The sequence below is a fragment of the Bos mutus genome, chromosome 18 (assembly GCF_027580195.1).
Source record: "Bos mutus isolate GX-2022 chromosome 18, NWIPB_WYAK_1.1, whole genome shotgun sequence".
Taxonomy (NCBI): Eukaryota; Metazoa; Chordata; class Mammalia; order Artiodactyla; family Bovidae; genus Bos; species Bos mutus.
In genome coordinates, this window is record NC_091634.1 from 23,316,348 (window position 1) to 23,342,817 (window position 26,470).

At 37.6% G+C, this 26,470-nt stretch overlaps 1 protein-coding gene across 2 annotated transcripts in view; it reads right to left on the reverse strand.

The window, feature by feature from the left end:
• The window catches only part of AP1G1 (adaptor related protein complex 1 subunit gamma 1), an 84,368-nt gene that overhangs the window by 49,680 nt on the left and 8,218 nt on the right, over positions 1-26,470 (reverse strand). For both annotated transcript variants that reach the window (XM_005899524.2, XM_070388055.1), the window contains exon 2: positions 9,013-9,216. In XM_005899524.2, the coding sequence (XP_005899586.2) occupies positions 9,013-9,213 (201 nt within the window). In that variant the 5' untranslated portion in view covers positions 9,214-9,216. The remainder of the gene's footprint in view (positions 1-9,012; positions 9,217-26,470) is intronic.

The window sequence follows — 26,470 nt, forward strand, 5'->3', positions numbered from 1 at the left end:
TAACCTAAAATATTTTATACAATTTCCTCGTACATAATTCTTTACACAACCCTCAGAGCTTAAGAATCCATGAAGTTATTTACAATAGCCAAGATACAGAACAACCCACGTGCCCATTAACAGATGATTGGTTTAAGGTTTGGGGGGGGTATGCACGCATGTGTGCGCACACATGCACGCACGTGTGTATAATAGAGTATTAAAGAACCAAGTATTACCATTAGCAGCCACATGGATGGACCTAGAGAGCATCATATTAAGTGAAGTGAAAGGCAAATGGTACATGGTATCACATGTGGAATCTAAGAAGTAAAACAAATCAATCTACTTACAAAATAGAAAACAGATCAAGGTAGAAAACTTATGGTTGCCAGAGGGGAAGAGAGAGAGAGGGGTAAATTAGGAGCAATTAACAGATACAAACTGCTATACATAAAACAGATAAGCAACAATCATTACTGTATAGTAGAGGGAACTATATTCAGTATCTTAACATAATGAAAACTAATCTGAAATACATACTCTCACACACACATACGTATAACTCAGTCACTTCACTGTACACTGGAAATACAGACAATACTATAAATCAAAAATCCTTCAATTAAAAAAAAAGTCCTTGTAATTAGTCTGTCTCTCTACTTAGACTTTCTTGAACTTCATAATCACTGATATATACTTTATGATTTCATCTTGACTAACAAGGAAGAAGCCAAACATTCCCTCTAGGGCAGTGGTTTTCAAAGGGTATACACAAGTTAAAACTCTTTAAGAGGAGTTTTTCAAACTATGCTCCCATTTAGACTCACAGCATTCCAAGGAAAGGGGCTCAGATGCAGACCGGTGTATACAGCAATGTGAGATCTCATGAGACTACTTCCCACAAGAATCTGCCTGTAAGTATGAAAGTCAAATTAAGGAAAGTAAAAGAGTTTAAAAATAAATCCCTCTTGAGCTATTTAAAAACTGCTCTCTCAATGTTCCCACATTAAAAACACCAAGAGGTTGTGGGATGACTATAGCATCATGAGCATGTCAAAGAAGCCTCTAAGAGAGAATAACCAGGATCCCAAGGAAAACTGAAATGCCTCTGAGATCAACAAAGATTATCTAACAACCCTTTCTATCTACACAATTTAAATTTCAAAGAACAATTTCTGAAGTAGAGGATTACAGTCATTCTTAAATGTCAGCAGAAAAGTAACTGCTGAGGTGAATGAGAAAATCACAAGTTAAAATGTTATTAGAAAAATCTTTCTCTTTTTCAAACTGAAGGCTTTTAAATCTTCTCACTTAATCATTCCATAAATAATATTTTAACAGTGAAAGAAAATGTTCTAAGAATCAAGATATCACCGAAATGTTTATCATCTCTACTGAATCATGCTTTTGACAAACATCAAGCATTAAACAAATAAACCACCCAAATTTTTTTATTAAGATGAACTAATGAGAAGGACATTTTTAGGCATTAATATTACTTCATATTTTTAAAGGCCAAGTTTAAGAGTGTGTGTGCGTGGGCGTGTCTGTGTGCACGCCGCACATCGCGTGCTCAGTTGCGTCTGACTCCATGCAACCCTATGGACTATAGCCCACCAGGCTTCTTTGTCCAAAGAATTTTCCAGGCAACGATACAGGAGTAGGTTGCCATTTCATCCTGCAGGGGAACTTCCCACAACAGGAATCAAACCCATATCTCCTGTGGCTCCTGCATTGGGCAGGTAGATTCTTTACCACTGAGCCACCTGGGAAGCCAGGTTTTAAGATAGACCAAAATTCATCAACGACTAGTGAGTACAATTTGCTGTTTTTTTGTGACAGCTGTTAGAACTACTAACTAAATACCAAAAGAAAAAGTAAAATTAAAGAGACAAATACTAAATTCTTTCTTTTAAATATTCTCCATTGGTACAGTGACTCTGCTTCAAGAATGAGCTGCTTCTTTTTTTTTTTTTTTTGAAGGTGACAAATTTGAGGGGAAAATATAAGATTATATACTGGAAATGGTCTCTGAAATACATCTTCAGGTGAAGGACTGACTCTCATCACACTTCACACTTACGTGGCAGTGGCCAGCAACTGAACTCATAATGTACCACGTGTCATTATTAAGACTGTTACAAAGTTTTCAAATATTGAAAAAGAAAATGACTGAAGCAGAACACAATGGGATGTGGGTAGTGAGGAGAGGGCATTCATTTTTGAGCAGCCCTCACTAAAAACACAACTCAAAAAAATAAATAAATAAATAAAAAATAAAAACACAACTCAACACATAAGTTACAGAAGAAAAGTAGTGACCAATTAAATGTATCCATTTCTTAGACAACAACCTCAACTTCATCCCAGTACTTCTAACTCCTCATTTATAGCTACCTAAACTTCCACCTGAAACATAGCTAACCCACATATCTACCTTTAAATCCACCATAAACAGTCCACCACCAAGATAAAAGGAAGCTTTTGCTTTTATCTCAAACTCTGTGAACAAAGTAAAAGCAAATGACAAACTTAGAAAAACTACTTGCAACCAGACATGAAATCCTGTACAACAGGATTCTATACTTATTTAAAAAAGACTGACAAAGAATATGAAGAGACAGTTCAAATTCAAAAAAATAACTCAAGTACAAAAGGAAGTTCAATCTCCTCACAAAACAAATGCAAAACCAACTAGGAAAATTTACTGAAAAAAAAAAAAAATGGACCTGTACACCTGAAAAGGGTGAGTTATATGATATGCAAAATATGATTCAGTGAAGTTATTAGAAAAGAAAAAGAAATGCAAATCAAAACCAGACTGAGATATCACATTTTAACCTATTATATTAAAAAAGATTTTTTAAAAAGTGTTATTATAACAGTGCAAGGACATTAGTAATGAGAGTATAAACTGGCACAAGACGTAGTGAGAAAGATTGTATCTATCTACATTACAAACACACATATCCTTCTGACTCAACAAATCTACTTTTAGGAACTGACAAAGTATTTACATTCACACGTGAGCAAGATAATGGATATTATTCCACTGTACTATTATTACTTCAAACAGTAAGATTGCAAATAAGTGTCCATTAATAAGACATCAGTTTAATAAATTATGATTCATACATAAATGGAATACCATGCTGGATTTACTACTATGAACATGTCAGCAAAGCTGGAAAAAAATATGTACAAGGAAGCTCGTTATATACTGGTATGGACTAATCTTCACAATGGATTAGTAGGTGAACGGTGCAAACAGTATGTTACAATATAATTTTGGAAGAGGTAAGAATATACCAAATGATGCTAAAGCTGAAACTCCAGTACTTTGGCCACCTCGTGTGAAGAGTTGACTCACTGGAAGAGACTCTGATGCTGGGAAGGATTGGGGGCAGGAGGAGAAGGAGACGACAGAGGATGAGACGGCTGGATGGCATCACCGACTCTATGGACATGAGTCTGGGTGAACTCCAGGGGTTGGTGATGGACAGGGAGGCCTGGCATGCTGCGATTGATGGAGTCACAAAGAGTCAGACACGACTGAGCGACTGAACTGAACTGAACTGAAGAATATATATGTCCACTGCCTGGAGATGTATAAAGTATCTCTGGAAATATAGTCAAGAAATGAATACCACAAGTCACCTGTAAGGAGGGAAACTAAGTGACTGGAAGAGGATGGAAAGCACAGTTTTCATCATATATCCTTTTGTATCTTTTAAATTTTGCATCAGTGAACTGTCATTGTTTATTACAAAGATGAATAATATTGGGCTGGGAGAAAAAAACTGCAGGACAAAGAGAACTTATGGTTAGAAAAGTTAATACAATAACATTATAATTAAACAGGGGAAAAAAAAAAGATGAAATAATTTGTTCTCCCTCCAAAGTTAAACAACATATGTTTCAAAAAAGCATTTAAGTCTTGGAATCACTTCATGAAAAAGTCTTCAAAATTTTAAGACCACAACCCTATGCAAACATAACTCAGTAAATGGAAGCAATCAGCCTTTTAAAGATAACTTAAAATCATGAGCAATTACTGTGCTATTCTATCTATAATATCTGTGATGCTACTGTCGGAGCCTGTTAAGTACACTCCTTTCTTATCTCTATACTCCACGAAGGCTATGCTTTTTCTGCTGAGTTATTTTGTATTCCTCACCTACTATCAATTTCTCCGTTAACAACACCCTCAATATACCTGCTTATCCACAGCAACCTTCTCCCTTTCTCCCCAACTATCATGCCAAAGGGCTGACTGTGACAACTCTTCGCTACTCACTGATTTTTTTTATATTTACTTTCCAAGTGTTCTGAGTCATTGGTGGTTTTGCTTTAATTTGGTAAGTTCCCGCTGTGCCCAAACCAATGTACCAGTCATTCTCACTGATACTGTTAGAAGGACACACAAAAGAAAACCAGCATTTGAATATTTATCAGAAAATATGATATATATACCATGACAGTCATGCACAAGCTACTGTGAAAACAGGGTAGGAAGGACACCAAATTCAGGTTAGTAATTGAAAGAAAACATTTGAGAAAAGTTTCTCTGTACATAACACAGAGTGGAAGAGAAAGAAATCAGAGTTAGGAGCTGAGTCTAAGACGGGTTCTAGCTAAGAGACCTAAGCCAGTTGTTTCACCATCTGGGCCTAGTTCCTCATCACTAAGGTAACAGCCACATCAAGGAAGACAGCACCCAAACAGTTGTCCTACATGCCATGTCTTCAAGGCAAATAGCTACTAATTATCTCCAGCTGATCCTTGAATTTTTCTCAGAATATTTTCTCAGCAGAAGCATTCCAAAACTCCAGACAGTCATTAGCAACAAGCCTTAAGGGAATGAAATCATTGTCCCCCTTTACAACAAATACAGTAAATTTGGAGGGAGTAGATTAGATGGAAAACCTAACAACTTAATTTTCTACATACTTTTTCTAGACGCAATCCTCCAATTTTCTTTGAATTGCAAAACAATTTTTAAAAGGATAATTTTACCAAGTTTCTGGCTTTGTCACATTTTTCTGAACCAAGCAGAAATACTGCCTTTTATCAACATTTAACCTGGTTGCCCTTTTAAAAAAAGCTGCACTCATTTTGTCAGCTTTTAGAATAATTTCCCAAAAGGTCAAATGCACATGACACTTGCTTTTAACACCGAGCTTTATGATGTTTACACTCATCTTGATGCAAAGATGCAATTAAAATATTGGTATGGGGAGGGAAGTGGGAGGGGGGTTCAGAATGGGGAACACGTGTACACCCGTGGTGGATTCATGTTGATGTATGGCAAAACCAATACAATATTGTAAAGTAATTAGCCTCCAATTAAAATACATAAATTCAAATTAAAAATAAATAAATAAATAAAACTAGGGGAAAAAAAGAAAGCTGTGATACATATACACAATGGAGTATTACTCAGCCATTAAAAAGAATACATTTGAATCAGTTCTAATGAGGTGGATGAAACTGGAGCCTATTATACAGAGTGAAGTAAGCCAGAAAGAAAAACACCAATACAGTATACTAACGCATATATATGGAATTTAGAAAGATGTATAGAACAGTCTTTTAGACTCTGTGGGAGAGGGAGAGGTGGGGATGATTTGGGAGAATGGCATTGAAACATGTATAATACCATATATGAAACAAATCGCCAGTCCAAGTTCGATGCATGATACTGGATGCTTGGGGCTGGTGCACTGGGACAACCCAGAGGGATGGTATGGGGAGGGAGGAGGGAGGAGGGTTCAGGATGGGGAACACATGTATACCTGTGGCGGACTCATGTTGATTTATGGCAAAACCAATACAATACTGTAAAGTAATTAACCTCCAATTAAATAAATTTATATTAAATAAATAAATAAAAATTAAAAAAATATTGTAAATATTAATGGATCTGCAACTGATTGGTTAGGTCTTTTTTAAAAGTTACTTTTATTTCATTTTAATATTCAGAAATAACTTTCTAGTGTACAAACACACACACGTTTGAAGAACAAGGTTATAATTGCTTTACCACTATACAGACTGGCAACATAAAATCTATATGAACCAGAGCCTGCTTTTTCATTTTTCTGGTTGAGAGGAAAATACATATTAACATTCCTGTTGTATCCCGTTTTTTTTTCTCTGAGAAAATTTATTATGAAATATTTCACTCAAAAATTTGACCCACCAACAAGCTTCAACAAATCTTAACATTTTATCCCATTTATTTTTAAAAATTTAGTATGATGAATTCAATTAAATCCCTCTGAATAGTCTGCCTCAGTCTAAGTTTCCTCTCTTCATCCCAGGAGTAACCAAAACTCAAAATTGCTGTTGATCACTGTCATGTCATATGTCCTTAGCTATACGTGAAAAAGACAATTGTTTTTGAATGCTTTAAACTTTCCACTAAGTATCATATTGTATTCCTGCCCTTTTCACCCAACATCTTCTGAACAATTACCTACATCCAGACAAGAAGCTCCAGTTCAGGCATGTTCATTGCTATAGAGTATTTCACCTATGAATATACAACTTATCTATTCTCTTTGTGGACATACAGATTGTTCCCAATACTTTCCTGTTAGAAACTACAGCAATGAACACTTGTAAATGTCTCTCTTTAAATGGACAAGGAGGCTTGATCAGATTCACGTTTATCAGTTTTGTTTTGATTTAGCAAATATAATTCACAGGTGGTGATATGAACTTTTAACAGGAGGCTTTAATTATTGCTGGTGGTTTTATCTCTTTTGTGACATCAGCAGCACTGATGATCATCAGGGGTTGAAAATGGTAATATCCTAATTCTTCTTCCATCCCTTCTTCATTTATTAGCTGGGCTATTCCTCTAAGGAGCAACTTTCTCTATATATACCATTGGATTACCAATAGTTCCTTCAGAAAGAACTTAGCAATAATTATTTTACAAGGAACAACTGGATAGAAAAGACAGGATAAATGTTTCTTTTTCTTTACCAGTTTTCAAAATAATAAGTCATTTCCCTAATATTTTCCAAAAACGGCCAATAACGCTTTCAAATTTTTTTAATTATTATGAACTATTGATACAAACTTATTTGGTATGTTTCAACTACAATTATTACTTTTTTTTTTGGCTGCACCACACGGCATGTGGGATCTTAGTTCCCCAACCAGGGATCAAACCTACCTCCCCTGCAGTGGACACAGAGAGTCTTAACTGCTGGACCGCTAGGGAAGTCCCCAGTTATTGCTCTTTTATTAAAGCTCAAACTTTCTCATTTTGAGGCAAGACAGCCTTCTCTCATGGCTACCAAATCCTTTCAAAACGACCTCTGTAGTTTCTCTTTAAAAAATGACGCCTAGATAGACTCGGAAAACATATTTTATTTAAATATGTCATAGAAATGAATCTTAGACATATATATAAAGTTCCTGTACAAAATGAAATATCACCAAAGTCTACCCTATGATTTTAAATTCAGAGTTTGTCTTTAAAGAACAGCCTTAGGAGTATATAAATCTACTGTTCTCATGATGTTAACAGCAGCACTCTCTGAGTGGAAGGATTAGGAGTCTTTCCTCCACTTGACTATCTAACTTAATGTGTCTACTTAAAATCAACCAACAAGAATACATGAATAGCTATCTGTTTTATACTAATTATGTCACATGCTACATGGATAACCACCTAGATCCATTTCTGATATGGCAAAAGCATATAATGTTTGTTTATAGGAGACAGCTGTTGCTTTTGATTGCCTAGTATCTGGTCCTTTCCTCGGATATTAATACCTCAATTTTCCTTTGGGGAATTAACACTCTCCCACTCTTAATCATGAATTTCTTGAGAGGCTAATCTCATTTCCTGCCCCAAAATGAGCATAAAAGTCACCCAAGTCAGCCTGGGAAGATTCAATCCCATTACTTTTTTAACTCAATGGTGCGGGTATATTCTTCCACTGAAGTTAGTGAGCTGAACAGAAAATAAACTGATGGCCATCTTTCCTGACAAATATGTCAAAACATTAATAATATTATTGTTGAATAATGCAAATATGGGTGGTATTTTTTCTCTTTGTACCTAGTGTTGCACATTCTTTCATTTTACTTTTTTTACATTCTTTCAATTTTGCAGTCTTTTCCTTAGAAAGACTACTTAGCACACAATTAAATTTTCAAGTGAAATAAAATTTAATAGCATTCATAAGAATAAAAAAACAACCCACTACACCCTTCTCTGTAGCTCAATCTCCCTTACCATGTATAAAAGTGGAAAGAAGAAAGTACTTATCACCAAGACTATCAGGCCCAGACTGGCTGTATCAAGCAATATGTGTGTTTTTTTTTTTAATAAATATGCGTTTGTGTGTGGGAGTGACACAAGAGGCAGACCTGCACAGTGGCTATAGCTATCAAGGAATGAGATTAAGGACAAAATCCTTAAATGCCATTACCTGGCATTCATCAAATTTCTTTTACTTAAACACAACTGTCAACAGTGTTGGTAGTGTTATAATATTACTGCACTGAGAAAATAATTAAGAAAACATTTAGTAAACTTTTCTTAAAAGTGTACTCATCATAGTCCAGAATATGTGACAGAACAATCACAACCTACCAGTTAATCCCAGTCAATCTTTAAACACACTGCCACCATCAAAACATACTCTAATCCACATAATTACAGAGATTCCCAATGGAAAAGACAATTGATGGCAATATCATGCCTTCCCAGGTCAGCAGCTTTCTCTCTCAATTCTACCCTCAGTTCCATAATAATAAGACTACTGGGACATCAAAAATATCCTGTCCTCCTTGACAGGAAAGACTAACAGTCCCTGACCTACTGACATTAAAATAAGAGTACCCTTGTTAGCCTGGAAGAGAGCATGGCAAGCCACTTCTTGCCTGGAGAATCCCCACGGTCAGAGGAGCCTGGCAGGCTACAGTCCATGGGGTCACAAAGAGCTGGACTGAGCGACTAAGCAGAGCACAGCACCCTTTGCTAGATGTGGTCTCACCCCAGCCTACCTGTCCAAAGTGAGCAGGGTAGCCCAGCATGTGCATATATAGTAATTTTGCCACATTCCGACACCGGTATGTATTGTCTTCTTCTCTAAAAGATGACCGAATTGCAGCACACTCTTTCTGGATCATTTCTCGTTCTTCGGCTTGGGTTCGGGCTGTCCGGATGGTCCGGATCAGCTCCCGCAATCTGATGGGGGCTGGCATCCTCTGGATATAGAAAGACATTAAATAAAGATGTTCACATTTATTTTCTACCAAAAGCATACACACAACTTTCCACACACATTTCTGATTTTTAAGAATTTAAGAGTTGTTAAGTCCAGTAATACAATGTTCCAGCAAAGCAATTACATACAAACCCCTCAATTCATTAAATTTATGTAAAGAACACTAATAAAAATGTTAAGTGGTAACTAAAGCAAAGTAAGAAATAAAATACACTAACAATGAAAAGTCTATCACTAATATCAAAATATCTTAGGAACTAAATCAAGCCAAATCTTTACACAATCCTTAAATTAACGAAAGGACTATGCCTAACCTTAAAGAAGATAGGTATTTTCTGCTCAACTGTCGTTAAACTCAACATAGTTCAACAAAGTATGAGATGAATACTGAATATCATAATCAAAGCTCAACTCAACAAAATAAGAGATGAGGAGAAAAGATCAAATATCAAACTTAAACACCTGAGAAACATAATCATCTCAGTATATCCTAAGTACTCTTTGAAAATGTGGCGGAAAAAAAACAATAAACCAATCTCAGCAGACAAAACCGTCAACTGAAAAACATGCACAACCTAAAAGCCAAGAATTATGTCTTATTAGTGAAGGCTATAGCCCAGAATACAGCCTCTCAGATGGGTCTTTCAAAGTAAGGAGGAGCCAGGATACATAGGTTTTGCTGTGAAAAAATAACAAACATGTAGTTGAACATCACAAGATGACTGCTAATCACAAAAACTGACATCTCAAAGTAATAATTTTAATGCTTTTGTATGTTTGACAAGATTCAAGAGTCTGGGCTTAGTGAAATGATTCCTTTGCTATATATCTTAACTATCCAGGGCCAGGATCCTATTTTTCTCCATCCAGAATTCCCCTCAAGGTGCACCATCAGGGGCAGCTGCACAGGCTGATGTCTTCACAGTCATAATATTCTGTGTTTACTGAAATGGCAGGCAACATTTTTTTGTCCAGAAGACTACTAGTGTCATGAGAAAAAATAAAAATTAACCCTGCACCCTAACCTTACACAATATACAAAAATTAACTCAAAATGGGACCCAGAAGGAAATCTTTGGAAACGTGGGTTAAACAATGATTTAATATATAAGAACAAAGCACAAAAGAAAAATTAATAATCTGGATTTCATAAAAATTTTGAACTTTTACCCTTCAAAAGATGTCATTATATCCTATCTTACAAAGGACTTGTATTTAGAATACATAGTCTTATAACTCAAAAATAAAATAATCATAGTTTAAAATGGGGAAAAGATTTGATTAGACACTTCTCAAAATAAAATATATGAATGGCCAACAAGCACATGAAAAGATGCTAATGTCATCAGTCAACAGAGAAATGTAAATTAAAACTATTAAGGAGATATCACTCTACACCCTTAGAATGCCTATAATTTTAAGCAATAATATAGAACAAATGAACTTTCACACATTGCTCACGGGAATGTAAAATAGCTCAAATACTTTAGAAAACAGTTTGGCAATTTCATATAAATATACACTTAGCATATGATTCAGCAAATCCACTCAGTGTTTACCCAAGAGAATGAAAATATGTGTTCTCAACAACACATGAACAAAAATGTTCAAAGAAGTTTCATTTATAACTGCCAAAAACTGGAAACAACCCAAATGTTCATAAATAGGTGAAGCATGACTGGCATACCCATATAAAAGTATACTTGTCAGAATAAAACAGAACCAATACACAACCCACAAGGGTCTCAAAAACATTCTGCTGAGCAAAAGAAGACCAAGAGAGCACATATTGTATGATTTCACCTATATGACACCTTTAAGAAAGACACATCTCATCTACAATGATGGAAAAGAGATCAATGATTACCTGTGGGGAGAGGGACTGGACTGGGCAGCAAGGAAATCTTTTGGGGTGATAGAAATGGATGTATACACTTATGAAATTCACCAAACTGTATACTTAAGATAGGTGCATTTTATTTTATACATATTATACCTCCATGTTAATAAAAATTATAGAATTAGACAATCATTACAATCACCTTCAGTACCTATTAGCTGTGGAATCCTAAACCAATAATCTTCCATGTTGCTCTAATCTAATAAACCCGTAGGATATCCCACTCCAATCAGTTCACTATGGTATCAATCCTCAAGGTAGGGATGGTACGTTAGGAATTCAGAAAAGTTCCCTAGGTATTGATAAGCTCCGGCATACCGGCCCTCTTAAGACTGTGTGTCCTAAACTATACAAAACTACCTGTATAATACCATTTTGTCATTTTTTTTTTTTCAATTAAAGATCTGATTTACTCAAACATCTGAAAACATTCTACAATGAAAACTGTTATCAGATGCTGCCTGTACTATGCTATGGACCATGCACATACTGCCATACTGTTTTCAGAAGACTTGAAATGCCCATGATTGGTAGTTTAAAAACTGTACACCTGATGCAGAAGGAAGACAATTTAATGTTTCATCCAGATCCAGAGGTGCAGCAAATTAAAGGACAGCTCCAATCGGCAAACAGATATCTCACAATGGTCTCCAAGAAGAAACAGTTGGCAATAGACAGTTCAAAAGTGCTTCTCCAAAAGGTGGATGGTTCTCTAAAGTTTCAGGTTGCAACCCTTGCAGAAGACACTGACGCCCAACACACTGACTTTCGGTCCAGGATACATAGGTCTTCCCGGTTCCATGTGGCTGGGGAGCCCCTACCAATCATGCTTCTGTGCTGTGACTAAAAGGGTCCTCTGGACCGGGCAGGGAGCAGGTGGGGCCGTGCACCATCAGTCATAGTGGATGGCAGTGTAGAAGATGATCCAGGTGACCATGAACAAGGTAAACGATGTCATAAACCCTTCTTCTGTGAGCTCCCACGTGCCGTGATATTCTTCCTCGTCCATCTGCAGGTAGTTGCTGAAGTAGAGGTACACGACACCCACGTTGATCAGGCAGAACCCGGCTATTGCCAAGAAATCTCGCAGTGGTAACACTCCCCAAATGACACCTAAGACCACAGCAATCATCTGTCAGAACCAGTAGATCACATCTAAAAATTCATCCTTGTCTTCCCAGGCCGTGTCGCTCCACAGCACCTTGCTCCAGACAGGGCCCCACTGGCCTGCTGCCCGATGCTCATCCCCCGGACGCACCGCCAGGACGGGGCCTGGGGCGCCTAGGCCAATCTAAAAGGGATCTGGAGTCGCAGGTCACAGAGCACTGGTCGGCAGTGGAAGCAACAGGCTCAGCAGATCAGTTCAGCAGCGCCCCTCCAGCTGCCTGCACTTGGCTAAACCCATTTTGTCACTTTTTAATAGAACTATTTGCAGGTTAATGTCTGTAGTTTACAAAGCACTTTTACGTTTATTATCTTCATTATTTCATTTGTCCCTTACATCATTTTAAAATAAGGATGGAAAATCACTATCCTCACTTTGCCTTTGAGGAAACTTGGTCTCAGAGCAACTATTCAACCCTTAAGGTCACAAAGCTGGCAAGTGACAGAGCTAGGAACTTAAACCTGGTATTAAGATGCAAGAAGTTCTTCCCAGTACTTCAAAAATAAATATTGTATCTATGTGAAATTATATGATTGCTAGGATTTGTTTTAAAGTACTCCCAGGGTGGAGAAGGAAATGGCAACCCACTCCAGTAATCTTGCCTGCAAAAGTCCATGAGCAGAAGAGCCTGGCAGGCTGCAGTCCATGGGGCTACACGACTGAACATGCATGAGGAAGGTGGAAGGAGATGGGGTGATAGCAATAAATAAGTAGAACTAAAAATAAATAAATAAATAAAATACTCTCGGGGGAAAAACATCAAGGAAAGAGAACAGGAGGGGGTAAAAATGAAACAAAATGGGCAAATGTTGATTACTGATGAAGGTATATGATGAATACATGACAATACATTATATTATTCCCTATTTTCTTGTGTATTAGAAATTGTTCATCACCAAAAGCTTTTTAAAAATCAAAAAGCTTCAGCAAGGCATCTAAGTCCTTAAAATTTTCATAACAAAAAATATTAATAGAGGTCCATATAAAGAACTACTACTTTCACAATAATCATAAATATCAATGACTTTAGGACAAAACAAAATCTAAAGGTAAGCAAAATCAATGTACTACATACTTACTTTCAACACAGCTAAATAAACTAAGAAAAGTGTAAAGATATTACAGCTCTGAAAGATCAAGAACCAAATGTAAAATCAGGTGTTGACCGTCTAAAGCCCAGTAATTGCATTTTCAAAAAGAATCTTATTTACTGTTAACCTTAACTTGGTGTGTGGGGAACAAGAGACATCTAAAATCAATCAAGGGCTTCCCTGGTGGCTCAGTGGTAAAGAATCTGCCTGCCAGTGCAGGAGATAGGTTCGATCCCTGATCCAGGAAGATCCCACATGCCGCGGAGCAACTAAGCCCACGTGCCACAACTACAGAGCCCGTGTTCTCGAGCCTGGGAACTGCACCTACTGAAGCCCGTGCACCCTAGAGCCTGTGCACAGCATTAAAAGAAGCCTCTGCAAGAGAAGGCCGTACACCACAACCAGAGAGTAGCCCCCGTTCTCTGCAACTAGAGAAAAGCCCATACGGCAACGAAGACCCAGCAAAGCCAAATAAAGAAATAAATAAAACTACTTTAAAAAAATCAATATCAATGGTAATACTCTGCTAGTAAGTAACTTCTCTCTAGAAGACCTCTACAAAGCCAACAAAGACTATCAGAAAAAGCCTAAATCTAGTCCCAAAATATGGGGGAAATCACAGAAGTTTAAGACAGCTGAGAGAAAAACAAGTTACCTTGAGCAACTTCTCAGCTATCAGCCTCAGAGTCACAGAAATATAGTTCATGCCACTAGCTTTTTTCTCTAGTATTTTTTTTTTTTTTTTTGCTACACTGTGAGGCATATGGGATCTCAGTTCCCCACCCAGGGGTGGTCCCTTGCATTAGAAGTGTGGAGTCTTAACCACTGGACCACCAGGGAAGTCGCAATGCCCTTAGCTTTGTAAATGCTAGGGGGAGGAAATGGAGGATTCAAGATGTTAACTACCTCGTACAAGGTCACAGAATTAGTCACTAGCCTTACTCATATCTCATGATTCCCCCATTCAGCACTCTTCCTCCAATACTAGGCTGCCTCTAGCTTAGAGAAACACAAGATTTTTTTTCCCTTGGGCTATGACAACTTACTACTACTTGATTTCTTTCTGTATCACAAGAAAATATCTTAATAGGTGTCAACTGAAAAAATGCACGACATAAAAAGTTGAGAACTATGTTTTATTCGGGGAATTACTGAAAACTATAGCTCAGGGCTTCCTGGGTGGCTCTGATGGTGAAGAGTCTGCCTGCAGTGCTGAGGACCCAAGTTCAAGCCCTGGGTCGGGAAGACGCCCTGGAGAAGGAAATGGCAACCCACTCCAGTACTCTTGCCTGGAAAATCCCATGGATGGAGGAGCCTGGTAGCCTGCAGTCCATGGGGTCGCGAAGAGTCAGACACGACTGAGCGACTTCCCTTTCACTTTTCACTTTCATGCATTGGAGAAGGAAATGGCAACCCACTCCAGTGTTCTTGCCTGGAGAATCCCAGGGACGGAGGAGCCTGGCGGGCTGCTGTCTGTGGGGTCACACAGAGTCTGACATGACTGAAGTGACTTAGCAGCAGCAGCAGCAGCATAGCTCAGGGCTTCCCTAGTGGCTCAGATGGTGAAGAGTCTGCCTGCAGTGCAGGAGACCCAAGTTCAATCCCTGGGTCGGGAAGACCCCCTGGAGAAGGAAATGGCAACCCACTCCAGTATTCTTGCCTGGTAGGCTACAGTCCACAGGGTTGCAAAGAGCAGACATGACTGAGCGACTTCACTTTCACTATAGGCCACGGATACAGACAGATCAGAGGGAACCTTCCAAAGAGATAAGGGAGGAGCCAGGACGTATGAGTTTTGACCGGCGGGAGGCAAAAAAAACAAAAACATGTAATCAAACAAACATCACAAGATGACTGCTAATCACAAAAACCAGACATCTCAAGTTAATGATTTTAGTGCTTTTCTGTGTGTGTGAAAATGCCAGAGTCTGGGTTTATTGAAGTCATTCCTTTGATCCGCATCTTATCTGCCAGTATTCTCTCTTCTCCATCCTGAATTCCCTTTAGGGTACACCACCAGATGGCTGCAGTAGCAGCAGTGGCTGATGGCTTGATGGCAGGAAACACTTGTTTACTGAAACTCTTTTTTTTGGTTTACACAGGCATGAATGAAAAAGTAAAGGATTTAGTATATTTCAGAATATATTCTAAGAACAAAACTAAACAAAAAGTTCTGGTTCCAGTGAAAATGGGAGTAAACAACACTCCATGGAGTCCTGCCTCTCTCCTTCTGAATGCAACTATAAATCCTAGAAAAAGTACATGCCACAGCTACCTGAGGACTCTGCAAAGCAAATGACAGTGAGCAGACTAAAGAAAGCAAGAGGAATTTGAAGCTACATCAAACTGGCAAGAAGCTGTCATTTTCCTCCAGTGTTGCCCAGCTTGTACCCAAGGGAAGCCCCAAATCTGGAAGTGCTCATTGGGTACAGAGAAGAAGTTCTAAGAAAAACCCTCTCCTTCTGGTCCAAGGAGCAGGAAAAGAAAGATAAAGGACAAAGGAAGAAATTCTGTTTCATGTTTTCCTTCCCTCTCCCCTGCCCCGGGGTAATACCGCTGGTGGCTGCTGCAAAAAAGCAATGGCAGTACCCTCCAGGCAGGCACCTAAAAACCGGAAAAGGGAAACTCCTCTCGACCAGAGGAGCTGAGACCCTACGAGCATGCAGTAATCTCTCCCTATCCTCTCACTGCTTGATGTGAATTCACCAAGAAAATATAACAATTCCAATTGCAAACATACTCAACAATAGTGTTAAAAAATATATGAGACAAAAACTGACAGATATGAAAGAAAAAATAAACAAATCCTCAATTATAGTTAAGAGACTTCACCATGTTCTCCAAGGATAAAACAAAAAACTTGAATGACACTGTTAACTAACTGGATCTAACGAATAATCTACAGAACACCCCAACCAACAACAGAATGTACATTCTTCTTAATTACAGAACATTCACCAAGACAGACCATGTCCTAGACCATTTGGGGGAAAAAGTTAGGGAATTCCATAGTAGTACAATGATCAATACTCGGCGCTTTCACTGTCTGGGGTTCAATTGCTGGTTGGTAAACTGAGATCCCACAAGCCACACAGCCAAAAAAAAAAAGTTAATAAAGTTAAATGAACGGAAGTTAAAAAAAAAAAAAAAAAAAGGCCTCTGACCATAATGGAATTAAAAGCTAACTGGAAAACTCTCCATCTACCTCGAAATTAAACAATACATTCCCAAATAATGCATGGGTGAAAAAGGAAGTATCAAGGGAAATTAGTAAACATACCGAACTGAACAAAAACATAAACACACATCAAAATCTGGGGTATACATTAAAGCAGTGGTTAATGGGAAATGCATAGCATTAAGGACTTACATGTCAACAATCTAACAACTAAGGTTCTACTTTAAAAAAAACTGGAGGGAATTCCCTCGCGGTCCAGTGGTTAGGACTCCTTACTTTCACTGCTGAGGGCATGGGTTCAACCCCTGGTCAACCCTGGTCAGGGAAGTAAAGTGAAAGTCACTCAGATGTGTCCGACTCTTTGCAACCCCATGGACTATACAATCCATGGAATTCTCCAGGCCAGAATACTGGAGTGGGTAGCCATTCCCTTCTCCAGGGGATCTTCCCAACCCAGGGATCAAACCTAGGTCTCCCGCATTGCGGGTGGATTCTTTACCAGCTGAGCCACAAGGGAAGCCCAAGAATACTGGCGTGGGTACTCCATCCCTTCTCCAGAAGATCTTCCAGACCCAGGAATCGAACTGGGGTCTCCTACATTGCAGGCGGATTCTTTACCAACTGGGGAAGCCCCCCAAAAATGGAACGCTTCATGAATTTGAGTGTCAGGGAGCTAAAAAGTAAATAAAAATAACCCAAAAGAACTAGAAAAAAGTTAACAATAAACAAATCAATGAAATTAAAAACAAAAAAAAGTCAATGAAGCCAAAAACTTGTTTTTAGAAACAATCAATGAAATTGATAAACCTCTGGCCAGACAATAAGAGAAACAATACAAATTACCAATATTAGGAATGAAAGGAGATATTATAACAAACATTAAAAGGATAATTAGGTATTAGTATGAACAACTTAATGCACATCACAACTGAACATACACATGCAAAAAGAGAAAGAAAAAAACCTGAACCTTGATCTAACTCTCACACCTTATTAACTCAAAATGGATCCTAGATCTAAATATAAAACATACAACTATAGAACTTTTAAAGGACATAGGAGTAAACCTTCATGACCTAGGGTTAGGCAGAGTTCTTGGAGGTTATACCAAAGGCACAATCCATAAAAGAAAAAAAATGATAAAACTGGATTTTATAAAAAATACACAACTTTTACACTATGAAAAACACTGTTAAGAAAATGAAAAGACAAGTTACAGACTGGGATATTTGCAAATCACGTATCAACAAGGGATGTGTTTATCTAGAACACAGACACAATTCTCAAAACAGTTAAAAATGGACACTTTACCAAAAAGCTATAAGAAAAGTAAATAAGCATATTTAAAAGATGCTCAACTACATTAAGCATTAGAAAAATACCAATTAAAACCACAATAAGATAACTTTCTTGCCTGGGAAATCCCACGGACAGAGGAGCCTGGCAGGCTATAGTCCATGGCATCACAAGAGTTGAACCCAACTTAACGATTTAACAGCAACAACATACACCTATTAGAATGGCTAACACACCAAGTGCTGGAGAGGATGCAAAGCAACTGGAACTCTCTTTCACACAGCGCTGGAAGGCAAGCAAAATGGTACTGCCACTCTGGAAAACAGTTTGACAGTTTCGTATAAACTTACAACATACACTTACCATACGACCCAGCAATCCTACATCTAGGAATTTATCATAGAAAAATGGGGCTTATGAGGGACAGGGAACTAATAGGGGCTCTACTGAGCTAAGCTCCATAGACTTGAGTACCAGGTTGAAAAGCACCTGGTACTTTTCAAACCCAGGCAGTTCAGAAAGGGTGCCTGTCAAGCTACAGCCATTTTGGACTTCTAAACAAGTGAACTGAGACTAAGAGGGTAATGCTTTAAATACGTGGAGAAGGCCAAGGACAAATCTTTGAGAACTTGTATTTCTCTTTATTTCTACCTTAGATATGTAAGAAGGTCTATTCTAAAAATTGAGAAAAACAAAATGTCATGTCTATGTTTTGGCCAAGGCACCAAAAGGAGGGAGTCACACCACAGCAACTATGCACTGGAAGCAACAGTAACTGAAGTCAAAGAATTACAAGTGAAGGAAAAATTACTGGGAAAGAGAATTGGGCCCAGTAAGCTAGCCTCTCCTCTTGCCTGCTCCCCAAGTCTTCTTATATTAATAAACCTTAGCGACTATGGTTTTATATTTTGAATAAGAAACTTCTTAAATCGTTCAAACAAAAACTCTTAACATGTTGAATATCCCTCAGACACAGTGTCTATAAAGAAAAGAACAGATTTAAAAGAAATGTTAGTGCCAAACCAGTAAAAAGAAGATCCTAGTACTTAACCACCCTTGGTGGCCCAACTACCTACAGCAAGCCACTTGACTTCTCTCAGCCTCTCTTTCAGCAGTAAAATAAGGGTATTGAATAAATACTGAATACTGAAAACTGAAAAATTAAAATAAATAATAAAGAGTATTGAATCAGCTTTAAAAATCTATGAGAACAAATATTTAATGATCATACTACATATCATTCTATTTTCAGTCTATTTTAAAAGCATCATTCTTTACAAATCAAAGGTAGCCTCTTCAATTGACTGCTTGTACAGTCAGGTAATTCTGTACAAGGAAAAAATAAGTTAAACCAAACTTTAATAATGAGCAAAACATGATATACTATACTTAACATTAAGTTTGAGAATTCTGAACTGAGAAAGCAGCAAGATCAAGGTCTTTAAACAGAAAATGAACAACAACAAAAAAAGCTGCATAGCTGAAGGCCCATTTATAAAACAGAGACTATAATATCATAAACAACATCAACACATCAACATAAGCATCATTTAAATCCATTTCAAAATGGAAAGGGAAAATGTAAAAAATACAGAATCAGAAGTTAGCTTCATGTACCTCTTCTTTTTCTTCCTTGTTCAATTCACTTAGTCACACTACCCCAGAGATGACCTAAGTAACAGGGAAACATATTATACCAGTAAGTGCCAATCACTCATTGAACAAATATTTGCTGAGCCTTTGCTATGCCAGGCATTGTAATAGGTGCTAGGGACTGGCAAGGACATAGCCTCTATCCTTAAGATCTCAAAGTCTACTGAAGAAAACAGATTTTTAAATTCCAGCCACATAATAAAAGGCAAAAATTGCTAATCAATGACAGAACACTGTATTTATGATAAGCCAAATATTGTCATGGCCAAACTAACTCAATATATGTAGACATTTTTTTCTTTTTGAGCGATTTCTGAATCAAACAAATCCAAAATCCCATACATATATAGAAAGAGGTTTGTAGCACAGTCGTTTATTCACTCAGTCCTGTCCGACGCATTTGCAACCCCATAGACTGTAGTCTGCCAGATTCCTTTGTCCATGGAATTTTCCAGGCAAGAACACTGGAGTGAGTTACATTTCCTGTTCTAGGGATCTTCCTGACCCAGGATCAAACCCTCATCTCCTGCATCTCCTGCACTGACAGGTAGATTTCTCAACACTAAGCCACCTGGGAAGCCCCTACGTAGCACAGTACCAGTACTCATTCAAAACCTTTAGGGGAGAACTGAAATAAATTTTCTGGATTTTAGAAAGGTAATATAGTACCTACACAATACGTTATAATTTGCCCATTAGGTCTGGAGCATCTGTTCTATTATCAAACAATATTTCTGCAGTAACACATAAGAATATTCACACCAAGGAGAGAAATAAATACTATAAACAGCCTCGCATCTGGTCAGATCAGACTTTAACACCAAAAGAATTATGAAGAACGTCTTTTGGCAATTTCAGGACTGATAAAGAGATGATGTACCCTTATTCAATGACCCTATCACTGTTTAAAACAACATAAAATTACCTAGGTTTATATGCCAGCTCCACAACCTATTAGCTGTGTCCTTGTGTAAATGTCTTAATCTCTCAGAATCCAGTTTCCTCATCTGTAAAATGGGGAGAGTATCTACCTCAATGGATTGTTACAAGAAACAAACCAGAATACACATAAAAGTCTTAGCAAAGTGCCTAGCACGTAGTAATCACTAAACGAATGTTGGCTACATGAACAAATCATCCCTGAATAAAATAATCTTGAGTAAAAACAAGTCGCAGAAAGACACACAGCATTAATATTTATAAAAGTTTAAAAGACATGAAAGTATGTGTTCTTTAGATCTACTACAAAAATGCAGTAAGAGTATATGTGTAACTGGGGACTGCCCTGGGGGTCCAGTGGCTAAGACTCTGTGCTCCCATTGCAGGGGCCTGGGTTCAATCCCTGGTCAGGGAAACAGATCCTATATCCCACAACCAAGACCTGGGGCAGCCAAATAAATAAATATTAAAAAAAAAAAAGGAGTATATGTACTGTTAAATCACTTTGCTGTACACCTAAAACATACCTCAACTGTGAAAATGCAGTAAAAGAATAAGAATGTGTATGCCAAAGACAATCATCTGGGGAAGAGGGGACTCTGACTGGGGTAGTACAGAGGAAGCTTCAGCTACATTGGTGGTATTTTACTTCTTGGACTAGGCAGTAGGTAAATGAATGTTTATTATTATTTTCCATGTGCTTTATATCTGAAATATTTCTAAAAATTAGATTCAAATACATCCATGTATTAGACATATGTAATGAATGCTGTAGACCACATTACCTACTTTAATTATGATGCAGATTTCCTTATTTTCTCCAAGTGTTTACTTGCTTTTCAAATACTCAAAAACCATGAGATTCCTCAACATATAACAGCTTAAACACCTATCATAAAAAACAATAACTCTATCCTTTAAAATAAAAACGTAAGAATATAATGTATAGTAATGACTCAGCTATACAGAACATAGCTGAGAATCCAAAACACATTTTTATAATCTCATGCAGCCAACAGAGAGATTCACATCAACACATATCGACCCGGAACATCTACTTTATTTGCAGGTTCTTATTCAGCTTTTTCCAGAATAGAACAAATTAGAAAACTGGAGGAAAAACTGAAGAAAGTGGGAGCCAGGAGAAAGTTGTTTTGGGAAAGGACACTGATGATAGTTAAACTGTCACCTAACAGCAAGGGGAAGAAAAAAAACGGTTGCAAAACAAATAAAACATATCTAACTGAAGCAAGCATTCAAAAGCATAATAGCAAGATTTATAAATTCTGGAGATCTGCTATAACAATACAATGCCTGCTGCTGCTGCTAAGTCGCTTCAGTCGTGTCTGACTCTGTGCGACCCCATAGACGGCAGCCCACCAGGCTCCCCCGTCCCTGGGATTCTCCAGGCAAGAACACTGGAGTGGGTTGCCATTTCCTTCTTCAATGCATGAAGGTGAAAAGTGAAAGGGAAGTTGCTCAGTCGTGACCGACTCTTCGCGACCCCATGGACTGCAGGCTACCAGGCTCCTCCATCCGTGGTATTTTCCAGGCAAGAGTATTGGAGTGGGGTGCCATTGCCTTCTCCGATACAGTGCCTATACAATATTATATTGTGCAACTGAAAATTTGTTAAGAGGACAGCGCTTGCTGTACTCTAAAAAATACAAATATTCTAAAAATTCCACAATCTAGAAAAAAGCTTGTGCCCTTTATTGATTTCTTATTAAAAATTATAGATTAATCAAAAAGGAAAAAACCAAATCACTGATAAATCTCTACCTTTGACTTCCACAATAATTACCTTGATTTACAACTTTAAAAAAAAAAAATCCAAAATTAAAGCATTTATCTTATACACACTTAAGACACACACACAGCATAGCAGTCTGAGGATACTTAGTGTGCTAGTAAAAAGTCTTCAACTCTCCCTGAAGTCCTAAGAATATTAACAAGTTAAAAACAGTACCATATTCAGTTTTTTAAAATAAGACCATGGCTCATCAAGGAATGGCTTATAAAGATCAACATTTAACATTTAAGGCAGAAGGTAGAAAAAAACTGAATATAAAGTTATATCCTAACTCATCAAATCATATACATTGTTGTTTAGTCGCTAAATTGTGTCCAACTCTTCACAACCCATGCACTGTAATCTGCCAGGCTCCTCTGTCCATGGGATTTCCCAGAGAAGAACACTGGAGTGGGTTGCCATTTCCTTCTCCAGGGTATCTTTCCAATCCAGGGATCAAACCCAACTCTCCTGCACTGGCAGGCGGATTTTTTACCACTGAGCCACAAGGGAAGCCCAATTATACATTAAATATATACAATTTTGTGTATATCTCAATAAAGCTGCCCTAAAGACTAAAGCTAACAGTTACATGAAAATAAAACAGTATCCATGGAATAACCAATTTCTAAAAATTATATAGTTCAAATACTGTCCACTCTCATTCATTTAACTACCTGATCCATCAAAGACTGAGAAAGATATATTTAAGTCTATTACCATGATTATGTTTTGTCAATTTCTTGTTACGTCTAACACATTTAGTATTTCAATGGTTTCAGTCAATGCCTAAACATCCACATGTTTTATATGTACATGCTTGCACATATTTTCAAAATAAAATGTCCCTCTTTGTTATCTTTTTAAAAACTAAAAATAAAAAGTAAAACACTTATTATGAAAAGCAAACACAAAAAAATTAAGTCTGATTTGTTAAGGAACAGGAGCTGTGGACAAATGTATTCTATTTTATTAATGTGTTCTGTTTTATTAATGTATTCTATTTTTAATAAATGTATTCTATTTAATAATTTGATAAATAAGGATGAAAACAAAAAAGGAAGTATGAAATTCATTTTGGAAAAATTTTTATCCAAAATGGTTAAACAAAATTGGGTTTTGAAGCTTAAAACTAAATTAGTATTATTTTACATATCAAAGTAATCAAAACTATAAATGCTTTATATAGAAAATTTTTAAATAGTAGAAGAGACCAGGGAAAAAAAAGACTGCAAATGTTCCAATTCACCTAAATCTTATCCCTAAAATGGGGAAAATAGTTACTTTCCAAAGTTTCCACAAAACCCTTTGTGGGATAAAACCATCAATACCATCTCCAAGCCATGATCACATCTTTTTTTTTCTCTGAAATACCTATTTTTCCCACTCACATATAAGCTCCCTAAAGCCTGATTCTTGATTATTTTATTAATCCTTATATTCCCCTTGCCTTAAAGAGTAGGAACTGAATAAATAATGCATTTATTGAATTCTGAAGAGTAGAAGAGCCTTATTTAAAGAAAATGTACTTGTCCTTTCCAGAGAATACAAAATAACGTGCACTGGATCCTCACTAACAGCTATAGAAAAGGCATCAGGACTTGACCCAGTCCTCTATTCTATCATACTTATTTAACTTTCTTCCCACTCCTGACCTCACACACTCTGGCTGTGAGCGCTGAGCTGACAGCCAACAGTCAAATACATAAAGGGTGGGATTCCCACTGCTATCTGATTCTGCTTCCTCTAAACTTAAAGGTATTTGAGCTCTACATCTAAAAAGAAATCCCAAGTTAAAAGTGATTTTTCAATATGAAAATTAGCTCCTTTTCTAGCTACCCACTGTACTTGAAATCTTTCTTGATAAACTGTAAGAAAAGAAATAAAATTTCTATTAACTTTACCACCAATCACAGACTTGTAAGTATGGCTGAGAGTGCTCAAGGGACCCAAATTAACCCTGGGCAAAACCCTCCAAAAGAAGTTGCCATGTTTCTCTCTCACACTCTCCATATGACCTATACGTTCAAATTACACTCCACACAAAACCGCTATTTCAGATTTTTATCTCATATGTATATTTGAATTGCTTTAGTATATTTACAACTTGCAAAAATACCATGACCAAAATAGTAAGAAAGCTTAATAGTAAGAAACTTAAACCAAACTAATCAACAGTATTATGCTTCAACCAGATTTTTACTTTACAATGTATCTTACAGACACTGCAGCTGCTGCTGCTGCTGCTAAGTCGCTTCAATCGTGTCCGACTCTGTGCGACCCCACAAACGGCAGCCCACCAGGCTCCTCCGCCCATGGGACTTTCCAGGCAAGAATACTGGAGTGGGGTGCCATTTCCCTCTCGATTACAGACACTACCTGTCATTAATCTGACTTAGCTGTGCTCTCTCACTGTCTGTGTTCTTGTGGTTTTCTTTCTTTGGGGTAAAGTGGGCAGGGAGGGGGAAGCAGCACACATCTATTTCTCCTGTATGAAGAAATGTGTTCATAGAAAGGAAATGTTCTACAGACTGAAGAAAAAGGGGTGGCCAGTGTTAATAAATCACTGTTTGAATAGAAGAGATTAAATCTGGGGATAAATATTTTGGTCTCTGGAGAGGCAAAACACCATTGTCAGACAGGGACAGTTCTTTCAAGTTTCACCTTGGCCTAGAATGATAAAACACTCAAGCCCATCAAACTTTATAGGATCTGGTTTCAAGTTCACAATGCAACTTTCTGATTATTAATCACCTTCTGAAGCACCTTGCCTCCCAAACACCTCCATACAAGGAACAGAGGACCCCACAAAGTAGATACAGGTAATTCAATAGAAAAGAATAACCCCTTATGAATTACAACACTGTTATCCTAACTTACACACCAGTGAGTCTGATCAGGATGAATCATTCCTAGGTGAAATACTAAAATGCAATTTCTGGATCTTCAAGGGGAAGGCTGTGAAATGTGTGACCACATTAGGATATTACCACACCCTGTCTAAGCAGTCACCTGGTATCCCTCTATGAGATCTTAAGCTCTATTGTCCCTCAACTGTCAGTGTTATAGGAATCTTCTTTTATACTTAATTATCCATAAGCAAAACTCACCAAACCTGAGATTTTAAAATTAGATATATATAAATGTAAATATGCCTACTGAACAATTCAGTCACCTTAATTCATATGAAAAGTAATAAAGGCGAAATAAACTATGACAGATGAACATGATCAATTTGACACAAATAAAATAAAAAGCAATTTTTCACTCTCTTAACCCTAATATTAGCAAAGATATACCATAGAGGCCTCAATTATCAAAAACGGTCACAAAATGCTTCAAATTAAATCTTAATTTTTTTAAAGATATGCCCTCAAGGGTAAGATGTACTCTCATGTGAAATGCTGGGCTGGATGAAGCACAAGCTGGAATCAAGATTACCAGGAGAAATATCAATAACCTCAGATACGCAGATGACACCACCCTTATGGCAGAAAGCGAAGAGGAACTAAAAGCCTCTTGATCAAAGTGAAAGAGGAGAGTGAAAAAGTTGGCTTTAAACTCAACATTCAGAAAACTAAGATCATGGCATCTGGTCCCATCACTTCATGGCAAACAGATGGGGAAGCAATGGAAACAGTGACAGACTTTATTTTTTTGGGCTCCAAAATCACTGCAGATGGTGACTGCAGCCATGAAGTTAAAAGATGCTTCCTCCTTGGAAGAAAGGCTATGACCTACCTAGACAGCATATTAAAAAGCAGAGACATTACTTTGCCAACAAAGATTCGACTAGTCAAAGCTATGGTTTTTCCAGTAGTCATGTATGGATGTAAGAGTTGCACTATAAAGAAAGCTGAGCGCCGAAGAATTGATGCTTTTGAACTGTGGTGTTGGAGAAGACTCTTGAAAGTCACTTGGACTGCAAGGAGATCCAACCAGTCCACCCTAAAGGAAATCAGTCCTGAATATTCATTGGAAGGACTGATACTGAAGCTGAAACTCCAATACTTTGGCCACCTGATGCAAAGAACTGACTCCCTGGAAAAGATTCTGATGATGGGAAAGATTGAAGGCAGGAGGAGAAGGGGATGACAAAGGATGAGATGGCTGGATGGCATCACCGACTTGATGGACAAGAGTTTGAGCAAACTCCGGGAGTTGGCGATGGACAGGGAGGCCTGGCATGCTGCCATCCATGGGGTCGCAAAGAGTGAGAC